The sequence below is a fragment of the Megascapheus bottae genome, chromosome 6 (genome assembly GCF_031878675.1).
Source record: "Megascapheus bottae isolate mThoBot1 chromosome 6, mThoBot2.hap1, whole genome shotgun sequence".
NCBI lineage: Eukaryota > Metazoa > Chordata > Mammalia > Rodentia > Geomyidae > Megascapheus > Megascapheus bottae.
This window is the reverse complement of record NC_143514.1, coordinates 80,020,828-80,044,526: the sequence shown is the minus strand read 5'-3', so window position 1 is coordinate 80,044,526 and position 23,699 is coordinate 80,020,828. Positions and strand designations below refer to the sequence as shown.

The 23,699-nt window shown below is 40.4% G+C and overlaps 1 protein-coding gene across 1 annotated transcript in view; it reads left to right on the top strand.

The window, feature by feature from the left end:
• Per3 (period circadian regulator 3) overlaps nucleotides 1-23,699 on the top strand; it is a 46,576-nt gene that overhangs the window by 704 nt on the left and 22,173 nt on the right. Inside the window, exons 2-11 of the mRNA XM_090335914.1 lie at nucleotides 53-198; nucleotides 2,326-2,441; nucleotides 4,568-4,769; nucleotides 6,655-6,703; nucleotides 10,729-10,871; nucleotides 13,859-13,937; nucleotides 18,202-18,308; nucleotides 18,466-18,622; nucleotides 21,819-21,924; nucleotides 23,031-23,159. Coding sequence (XP_090192040.1) covers nucleotides 53-198; nucleotides 2,326-2,441; nucleotides 4,568-4,769; nucleotides 6,655-6,703; nucleotides 10,729-10,871; nucleotides 13,859-13,937; nucleotides 18,202-18,308; nucleotides 18,466-18,622; nucleotides 21,819-21,924; nucleotides 23,031-23,159 — 1,234 coding nt within the window. The remainder of the gene's footprint in view (nucleotides 1-52; nucleotides 199-2,325; nucleotides 2,442-4,567; nucleotides 4,770-6,654; nucleotides 6,704-10,728; nucleotides 10,872-13,858; nucleotides 13,938-18,201; nucleotides 18,309-18,465; nucleotides 18,623-21,818; nucleotides 21,925-23,030; nucleotides 23,160-23,699) is intronic.

Here is a 23,699-nt window from a genome sequence, read left to right as displayed (position 1 = left end):
CGTGTTCACATATATATATATATATATTTATTTATTTATTTTCGTATTTCAGTGAGCAAGAAGATCGAAACAAGGTTTCTGGAGAACTCATGACAGTTGTCCAAGAGATGAAAAAATACTTGGCAGCGGAAAGACAAAATAAACCAAGCACCCTAGACGCCCTCAACTACGCCCTCCGCTGCGTCCTCAGTGTGCAAGGTAAAGGTGTTGCACAGAATAGGTGACCTTTAAAACAGCACCATAACCCACTGCTCGGCCTCATTGGGGCTTTGGGCACAGGTAAAGTTGGAGCTTTTGGTAGAAAATAAGCAACTCTGACACTTAGGGTTTCATTAGTGTCCTCATTTTTCAAAGTTGAAAGACTAGGGGAACACTGTCTCTTAGTTTAGTGACTTTGCAGTGGTTTTGCTGATCTGTTGCAAGAGCTAGAGCTTAGCATGAGCACACAGAAAACCTTTTTAAAGGAGCGTTCGTTGTCAGTCTGGTGCCAGTGTCTCAGGCCTATAATCCTAGCTACTCTGGAGGATGAGATTTACAGATTACAGTTCAAAGCCAGCCTGGGCAGGAAAGTCAGTGGGATGCTTAGTTAAAATTAACCAGGAAGCCAGGCACTAGTGACTGATGCCTGTAATCCTAGCTACTCAAGAGGCGGAGATAGGAGAACTACAGTTCTAAACCAGCCCAGGTAGGAAAGTCTGAAATTCTTGTCTCCAGTTAACCACTAGAAAACCGAAAGTGGCACTGTGGCTCAAAGTGGTATAGCACTAACCTTGAGCAAAATAGCTCAAGGATAGTGCCCAGGCCCTGAGTTCTTAAGCCCCACGCTGACACAAACAAAACAAAAATAGGAAAAAGCCAGAAATGAAGTTGTGGCACAAGGGGTAGAGTGCCAACCCTAAGCAAAAAAAGCTAAACAAGAGCACCTTGCTCCAAGTTCAAGCCCCACCACACATATACACACCATACAAAAAGATTTAGGGCTGGCGATGTCACTTAATGATAAGGTGCTTTGTCTAGCATGTGTAAGGCACTAAATTGGATAGATCCTCAGTACTTGCCTAAAGAAAGAAAGAGAGGAGAAAGGAAAGGAAGTGAAGGGTTGTCTTCTATAGGGGTTACAGGACAAAATTAATTTGACTCTTTTTATCTTCTCATCATGTACTTATTTCCATGACCTGTCATGAATTTATCATATTAAAGATGAATCTGAAGCTGAACATGGTGGCTCACGCTACTCAGGAGGCTGAGATCTGAGGATCACAGTTCAAAGCCAGCCTGGGCACTAAAAAGTCCATGTGATTCTTATCTCCCATTAATCACTAGAAAACAGGAAGTGGCACTGTGGCTCAAGGGGTAGGGTGATAGCCTTGAGCTCAGGGACAGCACCCACCTAGACCCAGAGTTCAAGTCCCACAACTGACAGAAAAAAAAAAAAAAAAGAATGAGGCTGTCACCTGTGTCTCATACCTCTAATCCATAGATAATCAGGTTGAGATCTAAGAATCACAGTTCAAAGCCAACTGGGCAGAAAAGTCCAGTTAGCAAAATGTTGGACTGGAGACTTTGCTCAAGTGGTAGAGTGCCCGCTGTGTGTGGAAGAAGTAGAGGAAAGGCCCTGAGTTCAAGTTTCAGTACCGGCATACACACTCAAGAAAAGATGAACAACTGAAAATACTCCTTTTTTTCTCTTTTTTCCAGTGGGTTTCATAAAGCTACATTTTCTCTAGCACAAATGTGAGTGCATGGTTTCTGAAAGCCAATGTTTCCATACTAAATGATGTATCTGAGATGTATATATCCAGACATTTGGTTTTATTCACTTGATTTTCATTGTTGTGTCAGTCATAGGGCTTGAACTCAGAGCCTGGGCACTATCCCTGAGCTCTTTTGCTCAAGGCTAGCACTCTACCACTTTGAGCCACGGCTCTGTTTTTGGTTGTCTGGTGGTTATTGGAGGTAAGAGTCTCTCAGGGACTTTTCAGCCAGGGCTTGCTGTGAACTGCCATCCTCAGATCTCAGCCTATTGAGTATCTAAGATTACAGGCTTGAGCCACCAGTGCCTGGGTTCATTAATCTGTTTTAGTTCAGTTCAATACATGTTACTACTCCTTGTAAGCTAGCACATTCAGAATTCATATAGTTCACAATCCTGGGTTTATACAGCTGTCAGTATTTTTTTATGCTAGCTGAAGATGATCTGGTTTGGAGGGAAGCAAATTTGTGGTGTCTGTGTCCTAAGAAAATAAACCAGCTTGATAGTGCTAACTGTGAGTGTTAAGATTTTGTTGTCAATGGACTACCTGTTTATTTCCCTGTGTTTCTTAGCAAACAGTGAATTTTTCCAGATACTCAGTCCACATGGCGCAGCCCGGGCAGACGTGACTGCATACAGTCTGGAGGAGCTGGCCACTATTGCTTCCGAGCACACTTCCAAGAACACAGTAAGAGTTCAGGCCTTTTGCCCTCTCAGCTCAGGTCACTTTTCCTGAGGTCCACCTCTAATTGCAGGTTAAAAAGAAGCACTTGGGGTTGGAGGCATGACTCCCTTGGTAGAGCCTTAGCCAATGAGCATCAAAAACTGAGTTCAAGTCCTGGTCTTAAATTTAAAAAAAAAAAAAAGGAAAAGAAAAAAAAACACTAAAGTTTGGCTAACCAACAATTTGAGGTCAACTGAGGAGAAACCTGCTAAAAAAGACACGTTTCTCCTGCCTTTGATAAAGAAAATACCTTAAGAAACAGAAGTAGCAGGTTGTATGCTCTGTCATAGTTTAATTTGCTTTGGTTGTCAGTTGCTTCTATCTCAACATCTTTTAGTTCTCTCAAATGAAGAAAAACATTTAAAAGCACTGCAAATTAATAGCCTGCATCTTATTTAATCTCCACATTGTTGATTTCCATTTACATCATTCTTAGTTCCAGTACCTACTACAAGTTGTAACAACTGGATATCGTAGAACAGTTGAGTTGAGCTGTTGTCACTTCTTTTGTGAAAATATAAAAGTATTTTTGTTTTTTTGGTCATGGGTCTTGAACTCTGGGCCTGGGCATTGTCCCTGAGCTCTTCAGCTCAAGGCTGCTGCCCTACCCCTTGAGCCACAGTGCCACTTTCAGTTTTCTAATGGTTAATTGGAGAGAAAAGTCTCATGGACTTCAGTGTGTGGGCTGGCATTGAACTATGATCCTCAAATCTCAGCTTCCTGAATAGGATTACAAGTGTGAGCTACAATGCTCTTATTTATTTATTTTCTTGTTGGCTGTGGGACTTGAACTCGGCCTGGGTGCTGTCCCTGAGCTCTTCAGCTCAAGGCTACCCCTTGAGCCACAGCACCACTTCCGGTTTTCTAGAGGTTAATTGGAGAGAAGAATCTCACAGACTTTTTAGTGATGGGCTGGCTTTGAACTATGATATCAGACTCATGAATAGTTAGGATTACAGAGCTGAGCCACCAAACCTGGCAGAATAGTCCTTTAGTGTATCTTTTTAAATGTCCTCTTGACAATAGTAAACCTTACATTTTACTGACCCATTGGAGGTCACTTAAGTTGATGTTTAGACCCACAGCATCATTATAACTTAATGACTTTGTGCAATATGAGCTATACATTGTTATAATAGAGCTAAAGTTAAGAAAACTTTTGTTCTGTAAAATCTTTATGATAAACTGGCACCAGTGGCTCATGCCTATAATCCTAGCTCATCAGAAAGCTGGGATCTGAGGATCATAATTCTATTTGAAGCCGGCCTGGGCAGAAAAGTCCCCAAGAGACCCTTATCTCCAATTATCTACTCAAAAAGAGAATGGAAGTGGTGCTGAGGCTCAAGGGGTAGGGCAGTAACCTTGAGCTGAAGAGCTCAGGAGCATCACCCAGCCCCAGAGTTCAAGCCCCACCACCAACATAAAATAAAATAAAATCTTTATGATAAAACTAGAGAGGAAATCATGGCAATGTTAGCGAAAACAGCATTTATACATCTTAACAAACTAGGAACGAGTCAGAGTACACTTCATATGTAGTGATGTCTCTTCAGGACAAATCTTGAGCTTGATTTTAAAGCGCAGATTACATTGCTCAGGAGAAGTCAGTTCCTCTGAGAGTAAAGCCCAGTTTGTAAAGGAGAAAGAATCAGAAGTCTTTATCATATGTGTGTTTGGTCAGTGTACGAGGAGTTAGTGGATTTGGCATAGAAATAAAGCCTGCAATGAAGGTTCTGTGTTGTTTTTTTTTTTTTTTTTGCCAGTCCTGAGGCTTGAACTCAGGGCCTAGGCATTGTCCTTAGGCTTTCTCAAGGCTAGAGCTCTACCACTTGATTCATAGCGCCACTTCCAGCCTTTTTCTATGGATGTAATACCAATGAATGGAACCCAGGTCTTTGTGCATGCTAGGCAAGCACTCCACCTCTAGGCCAAACTATGGAGAAAACTATTTAGGGGGTTTTCTTGCCTATATAGGACATATCTTGTATTTCAGGTTGTTGGTTATGGTAGAAATGTAGAAGAAATTTACTTTCCAGGGAACATTGCTAGTAAGTATCTCAGTGTCCGCCTTTGTTCTCATGTTTTCACAGGATACCTTTGCAGCAGTGTTTTCTTTTCTCTCCGGAAGGTTAGTGCACATTTCTGAACAAGCGGCTTTGATTCTGAACTGTAAGAAAGATTTCCTGGAATCTTCTCACTTTGTTGACCTGCTTGCTCCACAAGATGTGAGGGTGTTCTACACACACACAGCTCGAGCTCAGCTTCCCATCTGGAACAGCTGGACCCGAGGAGGTATGGAGCCAGGAGCAGGGGCCAGGGTTTGATGACCACTGTCCCATGCTCAGAAAGAAGGCAGAACATAGTGCATTGTTCAGAACATGAAAACCATCGTGCTAGGATGCAGCTAGGAGCAGGACAGACACATCATGTGGCTTTCCAGCTCTTTCCTGGTTTCCTTACGCAGAGCGCATGCATTCTCAGCCATGGCACATTCAGCCCTTTCATCTTTGCTGATTATGATCGCTGTGGTTTTGTCCTTCTGTGTAAAAACTTAATATATCCTGAAAATATATTGCTATGTTGTGTGTCTAGTTTGCTCCTAATGTCTTTTTGCCATATAAATCTCAAAGCAGTTGGTGAACCTCACACACAAACCATAAGGCTGCATTCATGTTCTGATTTTTACTCTTTTCTTTTGAGCTTAGAGGAATGAGGACACAGGCAGCTATAGATTCAGCTGTTATTGTCCATTGGTCCTGTGTTAGAATGCATATTCACATAGTAATGGTTAAATGAGTCTCTCAGAAGGCTCTGATACTGCTTCTTCAGAAACAAGATTTCACCCATTATTCACCTGGACGTTGCTTCAATGGGCCCATGACCCCTGAGATCTCACAGTCTCCTCACAGTGCTGCTGGGTCTGGTGATGAATGCAGTTAGAATGCAGGGCTAGTGTGTGCACGTTTAGTACAATACAGGCCTTTTTCTAGTGATTCCCATGATCCTTTCCTTAGAAGTGCAAAAGACCTTGTTGATGAAGACTTCAGCATATATTTTTTAAAGTGTAGGGTTTTTGTTTTTGTTTTTGTTTTTTGTTTTGCCAGTCCTGGGGCTTAAACTCAGGGCCTGAGCACTGTCCTTGGGCTTTCTCAAGGATAGCACTCTACCATTTGAGCCATTGCACCACTTCCAGCTTTTCTATGTATGTGGTATGGAGGGATTGAACCCAGGTCTTCATGCATGCTATGCAAGTACTCTACCACTAGGCCAAACTCCTGGCTCTTAAACTGCAATTTTTCATGAATCTTTTTACTAAGGATTTTTTTCTTTAGTGCATAAATTCCTCAAAATACTCAGGGAGCACTTGAGTGAAGGTTCTACTTCCTCATTTGACCCTAAAATAGACAATTTATTTCTAAATTGTCACCTCATAAATCAGTGACTTTGGTGTGAACTATTCACATGAGCATAAGAAAACCTTAGTAGCACTGTAAGGTGGTACACTTTTATGGAGATTAGCAATAACAATGAAAGGCAAAATGATTATTCCAGTTGAACTAAACACAACTTGTTGAAATATTCATGCCTGTTATCCTTGCTTCTCAGGAGGTTAAGAAGTCTGCCCAAGCAGAAAATTCCAAGACTCCCATCTCCATAATGGGTAGTAATATGAGGGAGGTGTGTCTGCTGGAGATACAGCCCAACCTGTAGAGTACCAGCTGAGCAAATGTGAGGCCCAGTTTCAAACTGTGGTGGTAGCACACATATATACACAAAAAAATGCAAAGTAAAAAACTCAAATTTATGTCTCATAGGGCTAAAAGCTGAAAATACTCTAAATTTCCAATTACTAAGAAATATCCACACTATTTCAGTGAAATAGACTATTAACTGGCAAAATAATTGTCATCAAAGTATCATTACAGTGACATTTAAAGTAATGAATGTGGGTGGGGGAGTAAAGATAGGACTCTCGGAAGTAATGAAGCACTAGGCAGACACTGTTGCCTAAGGATTGCTAGGGAATAAGAAAGCTCTGTAAATGAATGTGAACAGTGCACTTTGAGTCAAGAGCAGCTGTCTTTAAGGAAATTTGCTCGTGAATGGTAGAGCACGATTGAGTCACTGAGGCAGAGCTGCCGTAGGTGGGGAAGGTGACCGTCATTCTCTGTTTCAGCATCCCAGCATGAAGACGCTCCGGTGCAAGCCTTCTTCTGCAGGATCCGGTAAGTACAGATGTATGGAGCCAGAGGTGATGGTTACACTCTGATCTCATTCAGCACTCATAACCCTCGTATTCAGCTAGGCTCTGCTGTACATACCAAAAAAACCTTGGTTCTTTTCATGGGAATGTGCCTATGGATGAAGAAGAAAGAAGAGTATACTCATGAAAAAATAAGACAATACTCCATAGGAAGAAACGACGAGAAGGTGATTATTAATCCTACTGGCATGTGAGAATTACTGGGCACATTAAAATGACCACAATATGAGGCCTTTTTAAAAAATTAGCTTTCAGCATTTTTTTCCCATTAGTGACTGTTCAGTTTTTTAAATTTTCTTTATTTTGGGGAGAAGAGGGGAGTACATGCTTATTTATTTCCATTAGAAAGATACTACATTTATAAAATTTTGGCTTACTTGGTTCTTTACGTGTACCATTCAAGTTTTAGAACTTTAATTTTACCACATACTTAACATTCATATTTCATATTAAGTGAATAACATCTTTTCCTTTATTTTTAGTTAATAACTGTAGTGTCTCTATATTCATAATTAACCAAATGAGTATACAAAATAATTTATAGCATCGACAACTTCATTACCTATATTATCTAATCCTTCTTGTGATATGGCATTTCCACAATAGACTGATATTTTAGTTATATTTCCTGACATTGATTTGTGAAAATCAAGATGTTAAAGATAGGATGAGAACCACTGAGTAAACTGCACTGAGGCCACTTACAGCGAAGCTTCAGTGAGAGGCCCGTGGACACTATTGCTTCAATTTCTTAGTGTAAAGCAACAACCTCATAAGCAGCTCTAGCTGGAAAATTACTTGTTTGTTTGTTTGTTTGTTTTTGCCAGTCCCCAGTCTTGAACTCAGGGCCTGAGCACTGTCCTTGGGCTTTCCTCAAGGCTAGTGCTCTACCATTTGAGCCACAGCACCACTTTAGCTTTCTTTGTGTATGCAGTACCAAGTAATCGAACCCAAGGCATCATGCATGCTAGGTAAGCACTCTACCACTAGGCAACACTCCCTCCCTATAAAATTACTCTTGAAACATTGTAGATTTCATTGACAGCATCAAAGTCATTCATGTCCGCCAGCAAGAAGAGCTGCTTTTATTGTACTAGTGAAGTCAGACTGCAGCTTTCAGAATGTCACCCGTGGTGGCCAGGAGTTTGGCCTAGTGGTAAAGTGCTTACCTAGCATGCACGAAGACCCATGTTTTATTCCTCGGTACCACAAACATAGAAAAAGCCAGAAGTGGTGTGGTGCTGTGGCTCAAGTGGTAGAACTCTCACCTTGAGAAAGCCCAAGGACAGTGCTCAGGCCCTGAGCTCAAGCCCAGGACTGGCAAAAAAAAAAGAATGTCACCCATGTTTGTAAGAGCTTGTTTCCTTTCTCCCACTACCCCTCCCGACACAAGCTGTCCACTTGAAGGGTCCATGCCTATCTGTCCTGAAGTGCACTGGGTCCAGTCAACTTGACTGTAGGGACCAATGGCCCAGGATCAGAGATAACCTTCTCTCTTGCAGCCAGTCCAGGAGAACATTACATTAGAGAGACCTGCTTTCCACCTCAGAGACAAACTGAGCCCAAACCACATCCCTATCTAAATTTTTAGATTTTAATAGCTTATATTTACTGGAAGGATTTGAAAGAGACAGTGACTTAAAAGATAATACAGTAACTCCCTGGTCTCCCCAGTGTATGGTTCTGAGGAGACCACCCTGAGTTGAACCTCTGTATGCTAGAATATATAAGGGCTCACATGGAACCACAGTTGTGTAAGGCAGTTTTCCTGTGATCTCACCCAACTTTTGCTTGAGGCACCATCTCTGCCTTTTAATGGATCTCATATTTTCACTTTATCACTTCGGTTAAGCACATTCACACCTCTTGGGCTCCATCTGCTTTTTGGGAGGTAGATACTCATAAAGTGAAGGACAAGGAAGCGTTTGTAGAGTACATGGTGACTTAAGGTGGGTCAAGAGCATCTCCATGTCAGCTGAGCTGTGGAATGTGAGCATGGAAACTTTAAAGTTTTTGTTGTTATTGTTGTTTTGTCAGTCATGGAGCTTGAACTCAGGGTCTGGGCACTATCCCTGAGCCTCCTTTCCTTGAGGCTAGTACTCTACCACTTTGAACCACAGCACTACTTCCAGTTTTCTGGCAGTTAATGGGAGATAATAGTGTCATAGAGGAACCAAGGGTGTAGCCTAGTGGTAGAGTGCTTGCCTAGCATGCACTAAGACCCTGGTATGATTCCTCAGTACCATATACATAGGGGGAAAAAAATGAAAACTGGAAGTGGTGGTGTGGCTCAAGTGGCTCAGGGGTAGGGTGGTAGCCTGAGCTGAAGAGCTCAGGGACAGTGCCCAGGCCCAGAATCCAAGCCCCATGACCCACCCTTAAAAAGAAAAAAAATGTTTGTACTATACTTGGTCAAAAATGCATATAATAAATCCACAAACAAGTGGGCTTGCTGTTGACCAAAAATTTAGTTGATTTCATCTTCTAAATTTAATGATACTATTCTAAATAATATTATTTCATAATGAAAGGAGATAATGTTTTAAAACAGCATGATGGTTAATATTCAAGTTACAATGACGAGATAACTAGAGGAGAGAACAGTGTTATGAAGGGCTAATCATATACTCTATGTAATGGGGAAGGGACTGGAGCTAATAGCCAGCCGAACACTAGAAACCAGCGTCACTGTAACTAACAGACTCTTACAGAAACCATGGTAGTCCCTTCATGAAGATGGTGCCCCATGACACAAACACCTCTTGAAGGCCCTGCTACCCTTCAGTGAGAGATGGAGAACCAGGCTAGCATGGCTGGGGTGCAGAAGAAATATTCTGAATATTTTACCAGGATTTATTCATGAGTTAGGTTGGACTATGAAATAAAAAGAGCCAAGGATGACAGCAGAGGAATGGGCTGGGATTATTCACTGAGATGGAAAAGGTGGTAGGAAAAGCAGCTTTAGAGAAAGGCAGGAGGAACAGCACTTAGTTGAGAAGGGTTCTGTTTGAGGTGCAGATCAAGACTAGGGAGACGTCCAGGCCAGAGATGCTATTGAGAACATTAGTATGTAAATAGTGTGTAAAACCCTTGGACCAGATGAGCCTAGAATAGGAGGGAGGCCAGACAAGTTCAGATGGGAGCTTGTAGGCAGGCTCAGGAGAAGGTGGTCTCCAGTGAGTGAAGCACAAGCAAGGTCATGGGAGCTGAGAGAGCAGAGAAAGGGAACTGAGTGGACAGCTGCATCAACAGAGACTTCCTTTAGACTAGTGGTCTCAAACCTGATGGGTGACGGAGACATGATTGATAGGAAAAAAGGAGCATGAATTCACTCGTGGATATTGGACTTGAACTAGTCATGGTGACATGTCTTAAGTAGCTGTGTCCTCTGAGCAGCTGGGTAAAAATTTGTGTCATCACTCCACACTGGAGATCGTCCATGAGAGTTGGGAAGCCGGGCCAGGGTTGGGAACTGGGCTTTAGTCTCTAGTTTTTTCTTTCCCCTCCACTAGGCACCTTGAAGAACAGTGTTAACTTCAGGACCTGGCCCTGGACCAGCCAGAGCAGTAGCTGAAGTTGTAAACCTGAGTTGGCTGTGGTTGTAGGGGAACTGATTTTCTGTTGACGGCAAGACTCAGGCCAGACTGGGAATTTGGGGCTTTTTGGTCAGAAGCAAGTCATGGAAAAGCTGTCCCTGTGTTATATTCATGGTGACATGTGCACTATTTTATAGAACTTTTTACTTCCTGAATGGTCAATAAGTCAGTTGCCCTCTGGAACTAACATTTTATTTTTTATTTATTTATTTATTTTTTGGAACTAACATTTTAAACGAACCTTCGCCTCCTATAGAAAACAAGTATGTTTCGGTCTTTTGTATATGGGTATTTGTATTACTTATACTTATTGGGAAATGCCAATGAGCTTAGCCTGTGTACAGTGGGATAACTGTGCGTTGTGACCAGCTCTGATCTTTTCTGTCTTCAGTGGAGGTGGACACAAAGTGCAAGAGAAGCATTATACCCCATTCCGGATCCTCCCATATCTGGTTCATGTACATAGTTCTACCCAACCTAAATCAGAACCTTGCTGTCTCACACTGATTGAGAAGACTCACTCTGGTTATGAAGGTGAGTCCAGAAGCCCTGCATGCAGGGAAGCTTCATAGATGTCATATGTCAGATATCTTAGAACAAAGTCTTAGTAGGAATTTTAACAAGGTCTCTGTTTCCTGACTTTGTCCTCTTACTCAGGTGTTTCCTTCACAAACAGCAGGCCTTGTTGTCTGTGTCCAGGTCCTGGAGAGACATAGTCCTCCAGTCCTCCTCTGGAGATATGCCCTGTGCCCCTTTCTTTGCTGAAGTGAGAGTCCTAAAATTCTTGCAAAGAGAGGCCATAGTATCATTCATATCTTCTAGAAGATATCAGCGTGGTCATTTGTAATGGAAATAACATTTGTATTAGCTCTGGGATCTGAAAATTCCAGAGAATAACCATCTAACCTGGCTCTTTTATTATTATTATTATTATTATTATTATTATTATTATTATTATTACAGAAGAGCATTTATACAAAGGCATTTCATTGTGATATTTATGTACATGCATGTGCATGTAATGATGACATTGTGCTCTGGTCAAATTCACCCCTCTGTCATTCTTAATCTTCTTTCCTTTTCCTTTGTTAATTTTTTTAACTAGGTTTTATTATTATTTTCACCTACATACTTTGATCAGATCCATCTGTCCTCTCTTTCCCCCCTTTTCTCCCACTGTTTGTCTCCTAACAGTTTGCCCTTACAGTCATATATTGTTACCATTTGAGGTCTAGATTCTGCATATGAGCAAAGATGTGGTATTTCTCTTTCTGAACTTGGCTTATCTCAACACAGTGACCTCCAGTTCCATCCATTTTCCTGACACGAATGACATCATTTCATTCTTCTTTTTCACTGAACAATATTCCTCTGTGTCACATTTCCTTTATCCATGCATCCATTGTTGGGTACTTCAGCTGACACCATAGTTTGACTTTTGTGAACAGTGTTGCAATGGAGATATCTCTATTCTCTGTTGACTTACATTCATTCAAATATATGCCCCAGAATTGTATAGCAGGATCATAATGTAGTTCTATTATTGGGTTTCTGAGTAATTGACATCAGATTTCCATAATAAATGCACTAATTTGCATTTCTATTACCACCAACACTGTGTGAGGATTTGTTTTTACCCCTAGATCCTGACAGCATTTACTGTCATTTATATTCTTGGTGATAGCCTTTCAGACTGAGAAGAGATGAGATCTCTATTTTTTTGGTTTGTTTGTTTTTGCCAGTCCTGGGGCTTGAACTCAGAGCCTGAGCATTATCCTTGGGCTTTCTCAAGGCTGGCGCTCTACCACTCGAGCCACAGCACTACTTCTGGCTTTTTATATGTATGTGGTACTGAGGACTCAAACCTGGGTCTTCATGCATGTTAGGCAAGCACTCAACCACCAGGCCAAAATCCTGGCACCTGTTTGCATTTCTTTTATGGCTAAGTATGTGGAATATTTCTTACTGTACTTATTATCCATTATCCTTTTTTGGCGAATAGTCTGTTCAGCAAATTGAATTATTTGTTGTTCCATATTTATTTAGCTTCTTATATATTCTGGATGTTAACCCTTTGTCCAATGAATACCTTGTAGAGCTTTTCTCACAGAATGGTTTCCTTTGATGTACAGAAGTGTTTTTGCTTTGACACAGTCCTGTTTGTCCATTCTTACTTTTATTTCCTGAGCAATTGAAGTCTTATTCTTTAAGTGCAATACCAATGCTCTCCTGTAATCGTTTCAAAGTTTTCAGATCTTAGAATGAGATCTTTGACTCATTTTTAATTGATTTTGTACAGGGTCAGCAATGGGGATCTAGTTTCAGTCTTTGACATGCAGATAACCAGTTTTCCCAATACCTTTTGTTGAAGAGGCTTGTCTTCAACATGTTTTTGTTACCATTGTTAAAAACCAGATAGCTGAAACTATGGGTTTATTTCTGGGTCTTCAATTCCATTGGTCTGTTTTAGTGCCAGTACCATGCTGTTTTTGTTACTATGGCTCTAGTATAATTTGAAGTCAGGTATTGTGATACTTCTAGTGTTCTATTTTTTGCTAAGGATTGACCTGACTATTCTATCTTTTATGCTTCCAAAATAATTTTAGGATTGATGTTTCTGTTCCTGTTAAGAATGGCATTGGAATTTGGGGTGGGCATTCTATTGACCCTGTAGATTGGTTTGTAATAGAGGTGTTTTACAATATGAATTCTTCCAAGTGAACCATGCCCCCTGTCTTCTTTCTTTCTTTTTCTTTCTTTCTCTCTCTCTCTCTCTCTCTCTCTCTCTCTCTCTCTCTCTCTCTCTCTCTCTCTCTCTCTCTTACTTTCTTTCTTTCTTTCTTTTTTGTCAGTCGTGGGGCTTGGACTCTGGGCCTGGGCACTGTCCCAGAGCTCTTTAGCTCAAGACTACCGTACTACCCCAGGGCCTAGGCATTGTCCTTGAGCTCTTCAGCTCAAGGTTAATGGCCCTATCCCTTGAGCCACAGTGTCACTAGCAGTTTTCTAGTGGTTAATTAGAGATAAGAGTCTCATGCTCTTTAGTTCCCGGGCTGGCTTTGAACCGCAATCCTCAGATCTCAGCCTCCTGAGTAGCTAGGATTACAGGCATGAGCCACAGCGCCCAGCTTCCTGTGTTCTTGAACCACTTAAAGCAATTATTACGTATGCAAAGACTATGTATGCAGTAGTAACATTTCAAAAATCTTTCATTTTGAAATAAACAGGCCTGACATTTATACTTCCTCCTTTAACTCTTAAGATTATTTGTGATGAGAAAATGAACTAGAATTAGTCAGACTTTCCTCTGTTTAAAATAACTTCACCAGGCATGTCTTTCTGACCTGATTAAAATGTTGTTGGTTAATAATGAAAATTATCATTTAAGCTTAGCTCTTTGAAATGCAGATTCCTAAGTGAGGTTTCTACGTTTGATATAGAGATTTTATTCCCTTTTTAATATGTATATGAATGATTAATTAGATACTTGCCTATAAATAAATCTTTCTGGCTTTGTTTCCTAGCTCCGCGAATCCCAGTTGGCAAAAGAATTTTTACCACAACACATACACCAGGCTGTATGTTCCTTGAAGTAGATGAAAGGTAAATATGTTTCAACCTAAAAGAAACTTACTTCTTGAAAATGAAAACAAACATTCAAAAGTTTGTTTTATTCACTCTTCTACATTATATAACTGAAATCTGTTCATTTGCCTATCAGACATTTGTTATATTGAAATTTATTTGTATTGTCTAATTCCTAATATAAATATACCTTACACTTCTCAAAGTGTCTTTTCAGATTTCGCAACTTTGTACTTTTGATAAGTCAGGTGTCATTACTGCTTTTTAGAAGAAGAATGGGGACTAGATTTGTTTGCCAAAAGCAGCCTTAATTTCTTACTGCCTCCTGTGGAACAAAGACTCTGGTAACCTCATATCTAGTGTTTTTACTTATCTTCTCAAATCAGTTTGCAAAAAAATGATAATCTGGCCAGGTGCCAGTGCTTCATGCCTATAATCCCAACTACTCAGGAGTCCATGATCTGAGGATCGTAGTTCAAAGCCAGCTCAAGTAGGAAAGATTCTCCTTTTTCCTTTTTTTTTTTTTTTTTGTCAGTCAAGGGCTTGGACTCTGGCTCTAGGCCTGGGGGTTGTTCCTGAGCTCTTCAGCTCAAGGCTACCACCCTACCCCTTCCACTTTTCTAGTGTTTAATTGGAGGTAAGTGTCTCAGTCTTTAGTCCCTGGGCTGGCTTTGAACCATGATCCTCAGATCTCAGCCTCCTGAACAACTAGGATTGCAGGCATGAGCCACAGAGCCGGGCAAGTCATAAGATTCTTATCTCCAATAAACTACCAAAAAAAGCCAGAAATGGAGATATGGCTGAAGTGGTAGAGCACTAACTTTGAGCAAAAAGAAACTCAGAGGCAGCACCAAAGCCCTGAGTTCAAGACCCAGGACCAGCACCAAAAAATAAGACACAACAAAAATTATTATTAGTCTGAAGTATAGAGAAAAAAAAAGAACAGACATGCCAGGCACCAGTGGCTCACACCTGTAATCCTAGCTACCCAAGAGGCTGAGATCTGAGGATCAAGGTTCGCAGCCAGCCTGGGCGGCAAAGTCCGTGAGACTCATCTCCAGTAACCACCAGAAAACCATAAGTGGCGCTGTGGCTCAAGTGGTCGAGTGGTAGCCTTGAGCTGAAGAGCTCAGGACAACACCTAGGCCCAGAGTTCAAGCCCCGCAACCCACCAAAAAAACCCCACTTTTTTATTATTTAGAAGATAGCGATAGTAAGTATAGTTACTGCTTGTTGCTCAGCATCTCCGATGTTCCCCCACGTCTATTTTAAAATTTTTCTTATTTACAGCTGGACACTTACGGTTCATATCTGTAATGTTAGCGACTCAGGGAGGCCAAGACCTAAGGATTGAGGGTCAAAGCCTGCCTAAACAGGAAAGTCCAGAAATTCTTATCTCCAGTTAGCCACCAAAAAGTCAAAAGTGGAGCTGTGGCTCAAGTGGTAGAGCACCAGGCATGAGCAAAAAAGCTGAATTAAGAACACCCCAAGTTTAAGCATAGTACAAATAACAAAAGAGAAGAGAGGGGTATGTATTTTTAGGTATGCTGTGCTTAAAAACCAAAAAATATATTAAAGAAAAAATGAAAACCAAAGAATTATATAATTAGAGGAAGAGTCGAATGGCATAACTCCTTTAAACAAACCATTTAAGAAAATGAATACCAAAACTGCACAGAAAGGGAAGAAGGATGATCAGATGTGGTCATTATATTCAATATATTATATAAAAATTGAACTCCGTAACTGGAGGGTAAGGATAGAATGGGACAAGATGGGGTCTTGAGAACAGTGTACTCATAACATGATTTCTGGAATTCAAACCTCTTGTACCACTATTTAAATAAATGAATACATATTTTAATTTCATTGTTATTGTTAATATATTGTATAGAGAGATTATCATTTCATAAGTCAGGAAATGAGTACATTTTTTTTTTTTTTTTGCCAGTCCTGGGCCTTGAACTCAAGGCCTGAGCACTATCCTTGGACTTTCTCAAGACTAGAGCTCTACCACTGGAGCCACAACACCATTTCCAACTTTTTTTCTATGTGTGCGGTACCAAGGAATTGAACCCAGGTCTTCATGCATACTAGGCAAGCACTCCTAACCACTAGGCCAAACTTCTGGTCCCTACATATGTATTTTTAAACCCAGCAAATTTATATGTTTAGTTCATAAAATAAATATAAGCCAGGTACCAGTGACCCACGCCTATAATCCTAGTTACTCAGGAAGCTGAGCTCTGAAGATCACTGTTCAAAGCGCAGAAAAATCTGTGAGACTTTTATCTCCAATTAATTACCAAAAAAAAAAAACAGAAAGGAAGCAGTGACTCAAGTAGCTCAAGCACAAAAGCTCAGGAACAGTGCCCAGGCCCTGAGTCCAAGCTCCCAGGAACAACAAAAAATATACTCCCAAAAACAAATGTAAAAAACTTGACAAAACTATTATAAATACTACATTTTAAAAAATATAGCAAATGACCCTGCAATAGATGCATGGATCTGAAAATGTGGTGCCTATACACAATGGAATTTTACACCGAATTAGAAAGGATAAAATGTCATTTGCAGAGAAATTGATTGACCTAGAGCAAATTATGTTAGATGAGGCAAGCTAAGCTCAGTGAGACAAGCGGTGCATGTTCTGTCTTATATGTAGAAACTAGATCTAAATTACACTGGGACATGATAAATTCTACAGGATACCAGAGAAGGATATTTTTAGGAGAGGAACACAGAGGTGCAATGCCTCTGTGCCTCTGATTATACAAAACTATACCAAAATGAACTCCAGAAAATGGAAACAAGATACAAGAAAGAAAGAAAGATGAGTTTATTTAATAAGAGAGTCTTTGATTACAAAATGATATAGAAATTGAATATTTAGGGCTGGGAGTTTGGCCTAGTGGTAGAGTGCTTGCCTAGCATGCACAAAGACCCGGGTTCAATTAACAAAAGGTTAAGAGAGTCAATTTTGTCAAAATTCTGCCTGGTCTTTTCCGTTTCTTATGGACCGTTATTCCAAAAATGTTCATATGCTAACACTGCCATTTTATATCACAGTCAATTTTCACATTTCCTTTAGTTAGTATTTTTAATAATGCTCTTTTGGCTTTATTAGTATTACAAAATATTTGGGATAATTAACCTATAAAAAATGTTTATTTTAGCTTTTAGTGTCAACCATGATGAGATGGAGCCTTGCTAACTTTTTGCCTTGACTGACCTTGAATTGTGATCCTCAGGATCTTTGCTTCCCAACTAGCTAGACTGTAGCTGTATATACCTCCATACATGCCCATGATTCAATCTTTTTAAATAGTAACAAGTAGCTAGATTATAGTGGTATATATCTCTGTCTATGCCCATGATAAGATCTTTTTTTTTAAAGATCTTTTAAACTAGTAACATAGTAGATGGAATGACTCCTTTAAAGAACTTGCTGAAAATACAAGTTTTCTTGGTCTTATCTCCATAGCCTACGGTTTAGTGACTTCTTATGAGCCTTGTAACCTGGAGACTCCTTCCCTAGATAATTTTAATGCAGCATGTCAGATGACCACCTTGGTCATATAACCATTTCCTTGCAGAGCAAGAACTTAGATTTGATGCTTGTGTGTGTGTGTGTGTGTGTATGTGTGTGTGTGTGTGTGTGTGTGTGTGTGTTTGTGAAAAAGTCTGTACTTCTGTTTTAATACCTAGAATTGAACCCAAGCCTCAAGCATGCTATCCCCACACTCTTACCACTGAGCTGTATCTCTAACCCAAGACTATTTTGGTTATTTGGTGGTAGTCAGGGGGCTTGAACTCAGGGCCTCGGCCCTATCCCCAAGCTCTTTTTGCTCAAGGCTAGTACTCTACCACTTTGAGCCACAGTACCACTCCCAGTTGTTTTTTTTGTTTGTTTTTTTTTGGGTATATATATATATATATATATATATATATATATATATGAATATATGAGTCTCAACAGATTTCCCTTACCTGGCTGGCTTTGAACGATGATCCTCAGATCTCAGCACCCTGAGTAGCTAGGAGTATAGGTATGAGCCACCAATACCCAGCTCCAAGAATGTTTTTTAAAACATGTTCACTATAACAATTACTTGCTCAGTAGCCTTGAGCTGAAGAGCTTAAGTTGGCCCAGGCCAACTTCAAGCCCCACGACCCACAAAAGAAAGAAAGAAAAGAAAGAAAGAGAAAGAGAGAGAGAAAGAGAAAGAAAGAAGTTACTTGCTCAGGGTCACATCTTTTTTGTGTTGTCTCTGCACCCCAGAGCAGTGCCTTTGCTAGGCTACCTACCTCAGGATCTGATCGGGACATCCATCTTAACCTACTTGCACCCTGAAGACCGTCCTCTGATGTTTGCCATGCACCAAAAAGGTAGGACCTGCTCCTTAGAATCAGACACCGATGTGTTCTTACTTTCCACTAGAGCATAACCTTTAGCCAAATGAGCAATGTTTTGATAAATGACTAAAAAAGGCACTTGTAATTAATATCTATGTCAGATCGGTTTTCATCTTCCCGCTTTGTGTAGTCTTGCAGTATGTAGGCCATCCTCCCTTTGAACACTCACCTATTCGATTCCGTACTCAAAATGGAGATTACATCATACTGGATTCCAGTTGGTCCAGCTTCGTGAACCCCTGGAGCCGCAAAGTATCTTTCATCATTGGCCGACATAAAGTTCGAACGTAAGTCAATCCATTTTAACACTTTCTAAAAATTCTTTTTAACCAAGTAATGTGTTTAGCCTAAATGAAGCACAAACTTTCTTTCAGTGCTTTTGGGAAAGGTTAGCAATATTGCAAACTTTTTAATATCACCCTGACATCACCTTCTACTTATTTGTCATTTTTGTGCGTGTATGCCACTCCAGTAGCTTGAACTCAGATCCTGGGCACTGTCCCTGAGCTTTTTTTTGCCCAAGGCTAGTACTTGACCACTTGACACACAGCTCCATTTTCAGCTTTGTTTTAGTAGTTAATTGGAGATAAGAGTCTCACAGACTTTCCTTCCTGAGCTGGCTTTGAACCACAATCCTCAAATATCATGTTTCCGAGTAGCTAGGACTACAGGCATGAGCCCCCAGCACCCAGCTATACATATTTTTAAAAATTAAATTCTTGCTGTCCACTAGTGGCTCACGCTTGTATTGTATCATGATTCAAAGCCAGCTCAGGCAGGAAAGTCTATTAAGTTCAGTTAACCATCAGAAAAAAACAGAAGTGGCCAGGAGTTTGGCCTAGTGGTAGAGTGCTTGCCTATTCTTTGGAACTACTACTACTACTACTACTACTACTACTTCTTCTTCTTCTTCTTCTTCTTCTTCTTCTTCTTCTTCTTCTTCTTCTTCTTCTTCTTCTGTCAGGCTCATGCCTGTAATCCTAGCCACTCAGGAGGCTGAGATCTGAGGATCACGGCTCAAAGGCATCCAATCAAAACTGGAAGTGGCACTGTGGCTCAAGGGGTAGAACTATAGAGCTCAGGGGCAGTGGCTCAAGGGGGGAACTATAGAGCTCAGGGGCAGTGCCCAGGCCAGAGTTCAAGCATCATAACCAACCAGAAAAAAAGAAGAAGAAGAAGGAGAAAAGAAATGTAAGAAATAGGGCCACCAATAAAGTGCTGTTTGAATCGGTCAAAAAAGACATTTTTCTCCCGTTAGGGAAATGACAATAAAATTAGCTGTTTGTCTATAAATGTAGGGAACTCCAAAGTTAAGTTAGATTTTTCTTGTAACTTATCCTTCTCAGGGCTTCCTGATAGCTTTGTGTTCCCTGCCCCTGGCATTTGAGTGATAAATCAATCTTTTCATTCTTCTGCCCTTCCTCTGAGGTTTGAACTTCAGGGCCTTGAAGTTGCTCAGCTTGCTTATCTGCTTGGCTGATAATTTGCTACTTGAGCCACTCCTCCAGCCCTGCTTTTTTTCTGGTTGTTTTACAGATGGAATCCAGTAGACTTTTCTGGCAGGGCTGTCTTTGAAACTCCATCCTCTAGATCCTGTCCCCTTAAATAGTTAGGATTTCAGATGTGAGCTACTGGCACCTAAGTCTTGAATTTTCCAAGCTATCCTTTCAGTTCTTTGATTTAACACATATGAAATTACAACATGCTTATATACAAAATTTATAATAAGTACTCAGCATCTAATCAGCGTTTTGAAAAAAAATTATGCCACTATTTATATCTCAAGATCTAAGGAAATATGAAAGAAAGAACTTAGAGGCTACTAGGCATTGGTCTTACATAAAATAAGAGTTGTATATTATATCTGTAATACTATGTTTTGGTGGTACTGGGTTTACGTACATTTATTCCTTCAAGTATTTGTGGGTTTCCTGCACTAATAAAGCATTGTGCCAGATCCTGAGAATGAAAAGACAGAATCTTCCCCTTCCTTTCTTTCCCCCCAAATATGGTCAGAGTTTTATAGAAACTTTCATAACTAAGAATGCCTAAATGTTAGAGTATGAAATAGCTTCTGTTTCTATTTCAGTATTTCACTTGAAAATCAACCTCCAATTATGTTTGAGAATGTTTTTAAGTTTATCTTATACATGATGTGTTTAATTTGTACATTTGTTCATTCGTTTATGGATGCATTTATTCTTTAACAAATACCTAATGGGTGCCTGCTGTGGGGGAGGCACTGAGATACAGGAGTGAACTAGGCAGACACCAACCCATGCTTACAAGGTATGGGAAAGAGGCAGAGGACATTGTGTGTGTGTGTGTGTGTGTGTGTGTGTGTGTGTGTGTGTGTAAAAGCACAGTGTATGTGTATACACTATTCGGTGTACCTATGCACTATTCAGTGCACCTATGCTGAGCTGAGAGGCACCTGCAGGGCATGTGGATGAGCGACAGCTGCTTCACCATGGAGCTGGTGCCTCTGTAATTCTGTGCCATCCTGAGATTTCTTCATGGTAATTTCTACCTTGGGGACAGTCTTCTAGCTTTTGGGTAATTGAGCTGGTGGTATGTATTGTAGGACTAGACTGATATTATAGGAAAGCACTGGCTCTGGACTCAGACAAGTGTGTTCAGCTCCTGGCTTGGCTGCCTTTGGTTATATAAATTTTGGGAAATTCGTTAGACACCCTGATCCTCTCACTCTGTTTTTTTGTGTATTTATTGTAGTATTGAGATTGAACCCAGGGCTTCACACTTGGTGCAAGGACTCTAACACAGCACTGAGCACTGAGCCCTGCCCCACCCTGCACTCCTCTCTCTGACTACAGTGAGACAATATGATCTGACTTAGACACTCCACTGGGACTTAATCTGCCAAGTCCTGAGAGGCAATTCCATGTGGTGACCAGGGTGTGGCCCTGTCCTTTCCTTTGCTTGTCCCTTAAAAGCTAGGTGTGTGTGTGTGTGTGTGAGAGAGAGAGAGAGGGAGAGAGAAAGAGAGAGAGAGAGAGAGAGAGAGAGAGAGAGAGAGAGAGAGAGAGATAGGTAATCTCATTCATTCTAAACATACTCTCAACTGATTTCAAAATTGACGACATATTTGTGTATTATGCTTGTGTGCCAAAACTGTTTCTGTAAAAGTTGGTACTGTAGATAAACTTAAAAAGTCTGTTGCTGACCACAGCAGCCCACACCTGTGAAACCAGCGCTCAGCCCAGGTCACTTATTAAAATTTCCTCTCAAATAACTTAATGACTAGTGGTATATCTTCATGATAGAGCTCTAGCCTCCCATATGTGCAGAGGCTCTGAGTTTGATTCCCAGCACTGCAAGAAACAAAGGACAGGGGTTGGGGAAGTAATGTTAAAGTCTCATTTGTTTGTATTTTCTGTACCCCATAATGAGATTCACTTTGAACTTCATTGTAAATGAATTTGAAATTTCTTGACTCAAAATCCTTCACTTGGTATTTTGTAGGAGTCCACTAAATGAGGATGTTTTTGCTACCAGAATAAAGTGGACAAACAATAGTGACAAAGACATAACAGAATTACAAGAGCAAATTCACAAACTTCTCTTGCAGGTAAAGTGAGAGGTTTAAAAAAAAAACAAAAAACTAAGACAAATTTCCAGAATCAGTGTTTTTGTTAATATTCAGTACTAGTAAAGTCACATTATAAAAGTAAACTATAGGGGCAGAAGTGTGGCCTAGTGGTAGAGTGCTTGTCCAGCATACACAAAGCCTTTGATTCCATTCCTTGATTACCACATACACAGAAAAAGCCAGAAATGGTGCTGTTGCTCAAGTGATACAGTGCTAGCCTTGAGAAAAGCCCAAGGACAGTGCTCAGGTCCTGAGTTCAAGCCCTAGGACTAGCAAAACAAATAAACAAAAAAGTAAACTACAAAGAGAGATCTTTGCTTCCTCATTGTCTTTGAACTAAATTTTATTAGGTGTCTTAAGTTCTATTATGGGAAATACACAGAACATTTGTAGAATTTAAGCTAACAAGTAGACAGCAAACTGATGAACAGCAACAAGGCAAAACAGCTTTCTGCGTGAGAGAATGCTTGTGTTCTAAACACCACCAGAGGGCTCAACCTCAAGATTCTGGTTTCAGTATATTTAAAAAGTAATAATTATGATGATTTTAAATGTGGAAGAAGAGGGATGCTAGGTTTCCGTTTCTAGTATAATAATGCAAAGTAGGAAAACTACTCATTGAAAAAAATACCACTTGCAAAAATGCTTGCAAAAAGCTATTAGCCCAGTAGATTTCAAAATGTCTTTAGTAAAATCTGTAGGATTCAGAATGTATTCATGTTCTTAAATATATTTTCTATTTATGTTCATAAACAGATTTTATATATATGATGTATATCATATATACACAAAATGCACAAAATTGGGTCTTGTATATTCTAAACTAAGCATAAATAACTAGGTATCATGTTTTTAAAAATTATTTATATACTACAGCATTGGAAATGAGTATTCTAGATATATCCACCCCACCTAGAAAGTAAAATTTTGCTCTTGAGAATTAGAAGATGACTGAGAAGCATACGAGATTACCGTCAGCCTGCACTCACCTAGTTCAGAGTCTGAGAAGTCTTCTTCTTTTGGGAACGGCTGGAGAAGCTCTGTTGTGGGGAGCCAGGAACTGAATGGGCCCTCTGTCTCTCCAGCCGGTGCATGCGAGTGCTTCCAGTGGCTATGGGAGCCTGGGAAGCAGCGGTTCACAGGAGCAGCTTGTCAGCATCACGTCCTCCAGCGAGTCCAGTGGGCATGGTGCTGAAGATGCGCCAAAGGAGCCGGTGCGTGGCGGAAAGGTTCTCAGACAGGTGCCAGGCCACCTTCAGTTCTCTATGATGCCTTTGTGTCTGCACAGGACTGTGCTGCAACTTGTTCTTAACTTGAAGCCCTCACCTGAAACATTTCAATCCATTTTGATCTAAAATACCTGCTTTTTAAAAAATAATACCACCTTTGGAAGGTGATGTTTCAATTAATTATATACTTTCTAAAAATTAGCATGTTGTGATAAATAGATTGGACTTTTTCATCCATAGCAGTATTATACCACGAAACACTGAATTAGAGAACTCAGGTGGTGCATGCCTATTTCCAGCTGTTCAGGAGGTATAAGACAGAAACAGCATTCAAGGCTAGCTGGGGCAAAGTTACTGTGCGACCCAGACCCCATGTAAAATCAAATCAAAGTCAAGCGTAGTGGCTCATGCCTGTGACTAGCTACTAGGAGATGAAGGTAGGAGACTTTACAGTCTAAGGCCCACCCTAACTTTACCTGAACAACAAAATAACCAGCTGTAGGTATGCCTATCACACACCGGGTC